Genomic DNA, 11,821 nt, shown 5'->3' with positions numbered 1-11,821 from the left:
TACTCCAATATTATGAGATCAGTTACTTTTCAGGAGAGTGAGGCAGAGACAGGATGACAGAGGAACATTTGAATCTTAAGCTCTGTTTGCAACATTTCATTTCTGAAAACAGAAAAAGCAACTGAAACAGATTTGGCAAACTCCTATCATGTTTTTTAAATTGGGTCAGTTATACTGTTTTCTGTAATTTTTTATATGTTTGAAGCAATTCATGATTAAAATTTAAATTATAAAAATATTAGCGCTATTTTTATGTTAACATTATAAGCTAAGTTTAAAGGAAAATATAACCTTTAATGAGAGGAAATAAATAATTTTAAGTGCAACATTTAGTAATAATCCTGGAAATACCAACTAAAATAATGATTAAGTGTGTTAGTCGTTCAACTGTGTCTGACTCTTTGTGATGCCATGAACTCTAGCCTGCCAGGCTCCTCTGTCCATGGGCTTCTTTCAACAAGAACACTGGACTGGGTACCCGTTCCCTTCTTCAGGGGATCTTCCTGACCCAGGGATTGAACCTGGGTCTCCTTCATTTCAGGTAGATTCTTTACCTTCAGAGCCAGCAAGGAAGCTAGTCTAATAATCTGTTGTTGTTCAGTTGCCCAGTCATGTCCGACTCTTTGTGACCCCATGGACTGCAGCATGCGGGGCCTCCCTGTCCCTCACCATCTCCCAGAGTTTGCCCAAGTTCATGTCCATTGCATCAGTGATGCCATCCAGCCATCTCATCCTCTGATACCTTCTTCTCCTACTGCCCTCAGTCTTTCCCAGCAGCAGGGACTTTTCCAGTGAGTCGATGACCAAAATACTGGTTATGACCAAAATAGTCTGTTATTAGATACGTAATAATCCAATAATGATTAGATACTACTTCAGAGAAGGCAATGGCACCCCACTCCTTTACTCTTGCCTGGAAAATCCCATGGAGGGAGGAGCCTGGTAGGCTGCAGTCCATGGGGTCGCACAGAGTCAGACACGACTGAGGGCCTTCACTTTCACTTTTCACTTTCCTGCATTGGAGAAGGAAATGGCAACCCACTCCAGTGTTCTTGCCTGGAGAATCCCAGGGACCGGGGAGCCTGGCGGGCTGTCGTCTCTGGGGTCGCACAGAGTCGGACATGACTGAAGCGACTTAGCAGCAATTATAACTAAGTGGTTTTTCTGTTTATTTTAAACCCATTTGTTGGGCATTTGCATGCATTCTTAGATTCTTAGGTGGGGATAAATTGATTTAACTTTGTAATGCAATTTGTTAGTATATACTGAGAGCATAAAAATGCTCATACGTCTTGACTAAGTTATTTCCACCTTAAGGAGACAAACATTCTTGTTAATCACTTGATGGTGAAATACTAGATTGTTTATATATCCTTATATTTTTCTTTTATTTTCTATATAGTATACAGTGGGTATAATAATATATTTTAAAGTGAAAGAAAATCCTCTTAATTTTGCTTGAGAAACCCAAACACTCTAACAATAAAACTCCTAGGAAAATAAATACCGTATTAGTGTGTCTAGGAGTTGTATCAGGTATAGCAAAGCCCAAGGGGACAAACGGTTAAACTTGCTTGAGGTGGGTCAAGGAATTCTGTGCCAACAAGAAAATTCAACTTGCCAAGTGTTCCTCAATGAGTGATTTAAGTATTCATCCTAATCATTTGGAGTCAGTGTTTTTAATGTACATCTTTTGAGTGTCAACTCAAACCACTAAATCAAAACACTTGGACATGGGGCTTAGAAATCTGCATACATGCCTGGCTGCCCAGATGGTTCTAATGCACAAAATTTGATAACCATGTTATACAAAAATAAGGCAGTATGACGTGTTCTGGAAACTGAACATAATCTAGTGCAGCTGAATTGTAGGTTACAGATGGTGGTGGAATGGGGTAGATCAATCTGGAAGAGAATACTATGGTCTACTTGTAAGAAGTCTTAAATGACACACAGGTACTTGGACAGTAACGTGAAGATTCAACAGAAAATCATTAGTTTTAAGCAGAAGAGTAAACTGATAAGATTTTTTTAATAAATATTTCTGGGGCATCAGTGTGAATGATTGCATATGGAGCAGACATAGGCAGGGCGGAAACTTGGGAAAATGTTTTAATTTTCCTGGAATAAGGAGGCTTAAAATAGGCATGTGCTTCCCTGGTGGCTCAGACAGTAAAGCATCTGTCTACAGTGCAGGAGACCTGGGTTCAATCCCTGGGTTGGGAAGATCCCCTGGAGAAGGAAATGGCAATCCACTCCAGTACTATTGCCTGGAAAATCCCATGGACAGAGGAGCCTGGTAGGCTACAGTCCATGGGGTCACAAAGAGGTGGACTCGGTTGAGCACACACAACACAGAACAGGATTGAGTAGATATGCTTGGCAGCCAATTGAATATGTGAGTGAAGGGAGAAGAAATAACTTTAGATGATTTTGATTTCTGCATTTGCTTGCCTCCATCTCTAAATTTATAACAATATATAGGCAATGAATATTTAAAGTTTGCAATTTTCACTTTTCTATTTTTTTGTATTTTTATCCAAAACCAATATTTTTCTTTTAGAAACACAGCACTTGTAAAGACAAGCTTGTCTTGTTACAATATAAGGAAGGCCATGCCAAAGGACAGTCCCTCACTGATAAACATCATTGCCTAAATGGCTACAAGACTTTTGGCAGAAATAGCATGTACACTTGGAGATACTAGGACTTCCCTGGTGCCTCAGATTGTAGGCAAAGAGTCTGCCTAAAATGCAGGAGACTCAGCTTCAAACCCTGGGTTGGAAAGATCTCCTGGAAAAGGGAATGGCTACCCACTCCAGTATTCTTGCCTTGAGAATCCGTGGACAGAGGAGCCTGGGGGGCTACAGTCCATGGGGTCACAAAGAGTTGGACACAACAGAGTGACTAACACTTTGGAGGTACATGATTCAAGAATCCTCTGAAAGGCTCCAGGTACAGTTTCTATGAGTGAACATGTACAATATGTATACACGGGTGGTAGTCCATAATAACTTTTTTCAGTAAGTGAATTCACATTCATATTAAAAGCTAGCCCATTCCTTTTTCATGTCACAGACTGGGACATTTCTTTTAATCAGTCTGTCTGGTGAAACCACAGTAGTGACTTGTCTTCAGGCTGATTGTGGCAAGAAGGAATTTCCCTTCAACTGCAGAACGGAGAGGGTGATATGACCCCACTCCAGTACTCTTGCCTGGAAAATCCCATGGACGGAGGAGCCTGGTAAGCTGCAGTTCATGGGGTCACGAAGAGTTCAACACGACTGAGCGACTTCACTTTCCCTTTTCACTTTCATGCATTGGAGAAGGAAATGGCAACCCACTCCAGTGTTCTTGCCTGGAGAATCCCAGGGATGGCAGAGCCTGGTGGGCTGCCGTCTATGGGGTCGCACAGAGTCGGACACGACTGAAGCAACTTAGCAGCAACAGCAGCAGCAGCAGAACGTCCTACAACAGCTTTATTTGTTACTTCATTGAATTAAAATTGCAGAGATTTGGAGTATTAGAACAGTTGTATAAAAGTCCACTTTTGACCCTTGCTGAATAGAAAACTGCAGCTGTAAGCTAAGTCACGTCCATGAACCTGGGTTAAAGGCGACGAATAGCAAATCAAGTTTTCCTTGTAGTTCTTGGAACTCCCCAAGTCCCCCGCAAAGACTCTGTATCACTCACTCAACAATCCCAGAACACAGACAAGATCCTTCTGCTGTAATCATTCTCAGAAACCACCAGTAAAGTCCTAAATATAGGCCTTACTCAACTGAAAACTTTTAATGACATGCTTTTTGTTGTTGTTACATCTCATACTCTATAAAAGCCTCCTCCTCTTTTTCCTCCTCTTAAAAATATCTTTGGTTTGTTGGAGAAACTAGGATGTTTGTCTTGTGGAGTGTCCAGTATTATGGATTTGGCTGATTAACTTTCCCTGGTCTCTTAGAACTTGCTCCTTTATCCCCAAGCGTGCCTTACAATCTGGCAGTACAATGATAGGTAAGGAGATCTAGAGACTGGCTTAACTTTAGGCTTAATTTTTTCTCTCCTTCTGTCTGTAAGATCACTTCATTGGATGGGATGTCCATTTCTTGTTACCTCATATCCAGAAGTGAATAATGTGTGTTGGCACACTTTTAGTAAGGTTAAAATTGCCCATTAGTCTCATTGCTCCATGAAACTGTTCTCCATCAATCTTTCATGCCCTGGTTTCAGCATGCACGGATAATCATTACCTAGATGCACACTTTCTTTTTTTTTTTATTTTATTTTATTTTTAAACTTTACAATATTGTATTGGTTTTGCCAAATAGATGCACACTTTCACTAGGGGTATCTTCTAATATTTTATTGCCTGTATTAGGTGGGATTCCTCTTTGAGTAACTTTCTCTCATACATTATTTAGTTTTTAAGACTAAATAAAAAAGAATAAGTCCTTTATTATTTCTCTTAATTCATTAGTGTTCAAAGTAATGAGATAGTGCTCTAGCAACCCTCAAGAGTCACCAAGGAGGTGTTTGTGTGTGTGTGTGTGTGTGTGTGTGTGTGTGTATGTGTGTGTGTGTGTGATGATCAACTCATGTTATATTCATATTTATATACTTACCTGTATTGTGGTCAATATTTGTTCTGATGCTCATTTTGCCTCATTCCCTAATGGTACTCTCCTGTTCCTGTGATAGGACTCATTAGGCTTTATAGTTTCCTTACTTAATTTATGAAATGGCCCAGGTTCATCTTTCAGATTTCTTGTCCGAGACCTACACTCAGCGATTATTCTCAAGACCTCTGGTTTCTTTTAGTGATTATAATCTGGACAGTAGCTGTACCTACTAATGCTGGATTGTCATTGATCCAAAGACTTTGCGATGAAAGGGTGGGAGACACATTTTTATAGAATATATAATATTCTATATATAATACATTCAAAATAACACTACAAAATGCATTTTCAGAATTTATTTGACTCTTGGATTATATTTTCCAAAAGATACATAGTCAAATTACTAGTTTTGAAAGTCACTGGAATTAATCATATACCCTTTTCACAGTTATGCCATCATTTAATATTTATTTAGGTTCAATTGTTTAGGTTGGTTTCCAATTTTAGAAAAATGCTTTTTATTTTTTAAATTTAATTTTGGTTTTAAATGACACAAAAATTTACATGGTCCAAGATCAAAACTATATAGTAAGGTACATTCACATCTTCCTTCATCTTATAGGTAACCATTTTTAATATAATATCTTTGTATCTTCTATTCTTTGTGTGTGTGTATTTAGTCACATTGTTCTAGACCCTGTTTTTTAAAATGTATTCTGAGGATCAGATGATATTCACATATAAAGAATTTGCTCACTTTTCACCCATAATTTCTTCAACCAACCCCCTAATGATAAGTGTCTCATTTGTTTCCCGTTTTCGGTGTTATTCCAAATAATACATCAACCACAGAATATAGCATTTTCATTTTTTGTTTTTGTTGTCATACCTTTGGGATAGATTTTTAAAAGAAGGATTGTTTAAGAAAAGCACATATGGAATTTAGAAAGATGGTAACAATAACCCTGTGAACGAGATAGCAAAAGAGACAGTGATGTATAGAACAGTCTTATGGACTCTGTGGGAGAGGGAGAGGGTGGGAAGATTTGGGAGAATGGCACTGAAACATGTAAAATATCATGTATGAAACGAGATGCCAGTCCAGGTTCGATGCACAATACTGGACGCTTGGGGCTGGTGCACTGGGACGACCCAGAGGGATGGTATGGGGAGGGAGGAGGGAGGAGGGTTCAGGATGGAGAACACATGTATACCTGTGGTGGATTCATTTTGATATTTGGCAAAACTAATACAATTATGTAAAGTTTAAAAATTAAATAAAATTAAAAAAAAAAAAAGAAAAGCACAAATGTACTTATACTTTTGCCAGATCAGGGGCATACTTTTAAATATTACTCTTGCCAAGAAAACGTAGGAATTCTTAAAAAAAATCTTGTTGTTACAGAGAAAGAAAAAATTGTTTAAATGAAATGATCATATTTATCAGAAATATTAGTGGAGTTTAAATTATTAAATGTATGAATTGTCTCTGATATAAATACAGGACAAAAATTTTAACAACATATGCTGAATGGGGATGGATGGATAGATGAGCAGAGAGAATTTTCCCCCTCCAAGGAGACCATTTCTGATATAATTAATGTACTAGCTTTTTAATTCAGTCAAAAACATTACTTTATTATCTTTTAAATGACACAACAGAAATGGAAGTAAGTTAGCAGGACCTACATAATAGCATTTTAACATTTTTTGAAGTATTGGTACATCTTCAAATTTGTCTCCTTGGGCCTAAAATATAATCTAATTTTAAAATGCAAAATTAAATATATTTGCTGGTCCTTTTTATAATCCTATATGTTAAAAAATATGATTATATTGTCTTATGTTTTTCAGTTAAATCATCTTCTGAAATCAGGGAGAGCAACCCCAAGAACTGAGTGAGTCGTATTTGCTTTTATATCTTAAACACAGCAAGAATTTAACCTCATAAAAAAATAGTTGAATAGCATATTAAAAACAATAGATTCACATTTGAATAGCAGCTACTTATGTATTAAAAAATACACAAATAAAAAATGTAACAGGTAAGAACTGGTGAATAAATCACTGATGATTCGCTTGCCTGTGTTACCATGTTGTCCTTCAGATATAACCATAAGGACATTCACAAGATGACATACAGAAAAACAACAACAAAAAAAGCTGGTTAAAACTGCTTCTTTTTAATTTTCAGTCTTCTATTGGCTAAGAGAAGTCTTGGCATCTTCTTGTTCTTTTCCTTCTTCAAGGCTAAGATCAACAAAATAAAAATAAACATCATATGTCCCCAGTCTGTAGACTCATTATAAATCACCATTTCCGACATGCTTACAAACCCACCTCGTCTTACTTTTAATGAGTATGAAGTCAGTTTTACTCACTATCCACTAAGTTAATAACATTCTACCTGTAAAATACAGCTACTGCCGACTGTAGTTAGCCTGTGTAAGCATTTAGACAAAACGGATCAGTACTGAAGTGCTATGTATGTAGAAGTAGTCTAGAAATGGCGATATGCTATTAGTAAAATGGGTACATAAAATAATTTTGTTTATGAATTATGTATAAAGTTAGTTTAAAAACTGAATAAGAAAAAAACCCAAAACATTACCTTTTACACAAGTGCGTTTGCAGTCCTTCAAGTTGACAAAATTATTGTCATTCCCTCCACACCCAGTATAGTTGAAGGCCTCACAGGCTTTGTGTCTTGGGTTAAAATAATAGCGAGTGACATTAGCAGAACACAGCCCCTCATCTTTTGGGCTGTAGCAAAATACTGGAGCTTAACAGAAAAGAAAATAAAATTAGAAATGCAGTAATACTGGAAATAATAAGCTGTGCTGATTACTGAAGTAACTGAAGAACATCTAATCCCATAGAAGCTTCTTTCTGAATCCAAAATATTATACTAAGCCATTTAAAAAGTGTGCCTTAAATTTCAAACACATAGTTTGTTAATTATAAATTCTTACGGAATTTATAATTTATCTTATGGAATTTCAAGCTATATCTTGTATCATTTGAATGTGTAAAGAAATAAACCCCAAAATCATATGGTCAGGTAAAAATGAGCTATGTTTCAAGAGAAAATATGTGACATGCTTTGGCATACTCTCTTGTGTTGGTAGTTTTATTTTCAATGTTTCTATCAGCTCTCCTTCCATTATTAAGGAAGAATACATATATCTAATTCCCAGGTAGCCACTGGAACACTTAAATTTACATAAACAATTTAAGAGAACACCAGCAACAAGCAACTCCTCATTAATTCAAGATTTTGCATACTCAACACGGTATAGCTACAGAGCTTTATCACAGACTGCCAAAGCAAATTTTCCTTGTTTGTTGAACTTATCTATGTGTACATGTCTCTGCTGTGCCTACGGAAAACACCTGGACTGTCTCTACAAACATTACCCACTACCCAAGTAACCCATCATTTTAGGGATCGCATGGGGTATGTGGGTAAAACATGGGGAGGAGAGATCAATTTGTGTTACAATCTGTAATTACTAAAGAACACAGAAATCTGAAGAAAAAGTTTAGAAATCTTCAGGTTTCACCAGCTTAAGTCTATCACACTATCTCATATACATACCTGATTTCATGCATGTGATTCATTAATGAACACTGTAGTTTTTTTATGTGCAAGTTAAATAGATGAGAAATAGTTCTAAAGAAACAATGCCAAAGAGGAAGTAAAAGCTTGAATCATAGCTTCGTCACTTTCCAGCCCTGAGAACTTGGCAAGTTATTAACCTTCTAGCTCACACTCTCACATGTAAAAATACTCCCTCACGGGGCAGTAGTGTGCAGACTGGTATCATATTATAGGTGAAATCATCAGAATGCAAACCAGCTTAATTTCATATCAAATTATTAATGTTTTCACCATAAAGTCTAAATAAAGAAATGAAGTACAGACACCACAAAGAGAGTATTTACCTCTCTTTGGTGCACAGAAGTCCATACACGTAGCTTCATCCGGGAACCGGTTCTCATTGCTGTGACACCCGCCAGATATGAACTTTTTACATGTCATAGAACTTAGATTGAAGAAATACTGTTCTCTGAGCTCCCCACACTGCTTCTTATTCACTTTTAACCGGCAAATTTTGGGAACTTCTAGGAAAAGGAGGGCATAAAACAATGTTAGTCAAAAATTAGCCTTCTTATTCTTCCTGTAAAACTTAACTGTATTTTCAGAAGCCACTGGTGATGGCCAGGAGTAGAGTGGCAGTGGGGGTGGGAGGCATGATATTTAGTGCTGGGCTAGTAAACGCCCAAAAGATTGCCCATTAGTCCAGCTACAACAAGATTTTGTATCCTTGGGTCCAGCATTCCACAGATTCAACCAACCCAGAGAGAAAATATTCAGGAAAAAATAATTCCTGAAAATTCATTAAAAAAAAAAAAACAAAGCTTGAATTTGTCCTATGCTGGTAGGGAATCTAGAGATGATTTAAAGTATAAGGGAGAATGTGCACAGGTTATATGCAAATACTGTGGATTTTGGCATCAGAGAGTTGGGGTCTTGGAACCAGTCACTGCAGACACTGAGAGACAACTCTATTCAGCTTCTGTTTTTTTTTTTTAACAGTGTCTCCAGACCTGATTCAGCTATGATAAATTTTTCATGCTTACTGGAAAGATTATTCTCTCAGAGTGTTCTGATTGTTTCTATGTATGAAATTAATCAAACTTATTCATAGGAATACATATTTTTCCCTGGCTCGGTTCCTTTAACAGCTGAGCCCCATGTTCTATTACAGGCCTTCACAGAGACAGTAGACATAATTAAAATAAAATTGCAAACAGCATTGTGAATCTCTATATTTTTTATATCTCTATACTAACCCAAGATCTCTTTGGGTATCAAGGGACAAAAGTAAGGTTATAATTAGCTAAATTCAGACGTTAATAACAAAATCCACTGAAAGTATTTCAGATCGCTACACAGTGGGCAAGAGAAAAATGCCCTCTCAAGGAGGCATAAAAACCATAGGTTTAGAACTAATGATAAATACAGACAGGCACTTATGTTGCACCTAATACATGACACTCTTGCATCCTTATGCCTTAGGAGAAATCTTTCCAAAGTCTGCACACACACTGAATTATGATAAATGCCAGTTAAGGGAGAGGAAATGTTTGTCGTTGGAAGTTTCATGATCACTTTTAGTCAACTGAAAAGCAATAAGCCTAACTTAGTATCCGAGAAAATCAAGGATGAAACTTACTATAGAAAATGGGATGTGAAAAATAAGCTCATTTCCCACTTAGCCCTTCTCTGCCGCAGTACTGGAGTTCTGGGAGTGGGAGAGAGCACTTACTCTCAATCTTCCAGCACGCTTCGTTGCAGGCCTCCAAAGTTTCAAAATTGTTGGCATTGCCCTCGCAGCCTCCGTACATGAACTCGCGGCAGCTCTGCGTGTACCTGTCGTAGTAGTAACTGGGGATCCGCGCCCGGCAGGGCCCGTCGTCCGGGGGCAGGAGGCAGATCTCCGCGTTATTTCCTACGGAGGGGTAGGAGGTCAGCCGCATCTCCGTGGAGGGAGAGGCTTCCCGGGGTAGTGGGGGTGGGGAGGTTTGTCCCAGCAGCTTCCCAGCCTAGCAGAAGGGCCTTACAGAGACAGAAAGTGCAAACTTGCGGTGCACGACAGGAATTAGGGGGAAGGAGGGCGCAGAGAGCGGGTGCAGGGGTCCGCGGAACCCCTGCCGCCTGGCCAGGGCGAAAACGGGTCCCCTGGGCGCGGGTTGGTGGGGTACCTGGCGGCGCCTGCGAGGCATCACCCAGCGCAGTTCCCACGAGGAGCAGCGACAGAAGCATCAGCCAGAGGGGGCGAACCGAGTCCATGGTGTCCGGATTCAGACGTTGCCGGCGAGAGGAGGGGAGGAGGGTGCACAGCGTCCAACCTCCAGGCGGTCTGGATCCCAGCGCCGTGGGTGCCGCTGCTTTTGTAGGGTTAGCGGCCCTCAGAGACGGGACAGGGCGGAGCGCGCCTTCGTGGAGCCTGGAAGGGGAGGCTGATTCATGCCCCGTGAGCTCTGTGACCCGGCCGCCTCCCTGCGCTGGAAAGTGTGTGCGGGGGAGAGGAATTCCCCGCCAAGCTGAACCTGGCCCCAAACTTTCTCCCGTGGCTCTGCGGGGATGACCCAGATGAAGCATTGTGTCAGAGATGGGAAGTCGACAGGCTTGAGGGAAATGACCTGGGTGTGATTGCACAAGGTTCCAACGTGCAGCATCACGCAGAGGCCTGAACCCACACTTTGAAAGCTCAAAGTCTATGTCTTTGCCGGGTACAAAGTGTGAAACTCCTAGGGCCCAAGGAAGCGGAGCTTATTACATTATATCCTTTAATTAGATTACAAATGTAAGCATATGCGTATCTATTTACTTTATACATAGATATGGGCTTCCCTGGCAGCTCAGATGGTAAAGAATGTCCCTGCAGTGAGGAGACCAGATTCAATCCCTGGGTAGGGAAGATCCCTTGGAGGAGGGAATAGCAACCCACTCTATTCTTGCCTGGAGAATTCCATGGACAAAGGAGCCTGGCAGGCTTCAGTCCATGGGGTCGCAAAGAGTTAGACATGACTGGGGGACTAACACTTTCACACATATTCATATTTCAGTAGAGGTCTAATTTACATTTCATGGGCTCATAATATGTCTAAGTGTATAGTTAGATCAATTTTGACAATTATATATACTTTTGTAATCACCACTCCAATCCAGAATTAGAACATTTCCATCACCCCAGAACATTCTCTTATACCCTTTCCCAGTCCATCCTTCCAACCCTAGGCCAGGAACAATAGCTCTTCTGATCAGCATAGATTTGATTTCCCTGTTCTAAATCTCATGCAAACAGAATCATAAAATATGTACTGTTTTGTACTTCACTGTACTGTTTTTAAGACACACATATGCTATTGTAGGGGCTTTCCCTCGTGGCTCAAATTGTAAAGAATCTGCCTGCAATGTGGGAGACCCAGGTTCAATCCCTGGATTGGGAAGATCCCCTAGAGAAGGGAATGGCAACCCACTCCAGTATTCTTGCCTGGAGAACCCCACGGACAGAGTAGCCTGGCGAGTCACAGTCCACGGGGTCCCAAAGAGTCGGACACGACTAAGCGACTAACACACACACTCACATGCTCTTTCAGAGTTTGTTCCTTGTAAATGTTGAGTAGTCTTGCAA

At 39.7% G+C, this 11,821-nt stretch overlaps 1 protein-coding gene across 1 annotated transcript; it reads right to left on the bottom strand.

Annotated features, from left to right (window-relative positions):
- Positions 1-6,226: 6,226 nt before the first annotated feature.
- TFPI2 (tissue factor pathway inhibitor 2) lies at positions 6,227-10,550 on the bottom strand. Its single transcript, XM_086397865.1, has 5 exons — positions 10,386-10,550; positions 9,950-10,132; positions 8,562-8,741; positions 7,228-7,398; positions 6,227-6,866 (listed from the first exon to the last, which is right to left on the bottom strand). Exons 1-5 carry the CDS (start codon positions 10,471-10,473, stop codon positions 6,784-6,786), a joined length of 705 nt encoding a protein of 234 aa, XP_086253991.1. The 5' UTR covers positions 10,474-10,550; the 3' UTR covers positions 6,227-6,783.
- Positions 10,551-11,821: the final 1,271 nt, after the last annotated feature.

Source organism: Bos grunniens, chromosome 4, assembly GCF_055505025.1.
Source record: "Bos grunniens cultivar Pamir isolate PY7600 chromosome 4, Bosgru_T2T1.0, whole genome shotgun sequence".
NCBI classification, from domain to species: Eukaryota; Metazoa; Chordata; class Mammalia; order Artiodactyla; family Bovidae; genus Bos; species Bos grunniens.
The sequence above is the reverse complement of the archived record's forward strand: the minus strand, read 5'-3'. Positions and strand labels throughout refer to the sequence as shown.

Coding starts and splice junctions, on each gene's coding strand:
- TFPI2 (XM_086397865.1), bottom strand. CDS start 10,473: ATGGACTCGGTTCGCCCCCTCTGGCTGATGCTTCTGTCGCTGCTCCTC. Junction 10,133..10,385: donor TGCCTCGCAGGCGCCGCCAG/GTACCCCACCAA, acceptor ACCCCTCCGTAG/GAAATAACGCGGAGATCTGC. Junction 6,867..7,227: donor CAAACGCACTTGTGTAAAAG/GTAATGTTTTGG, acceptor TGTTGATCTTAG/CCTTGAAGAAGGAAAAGAAC.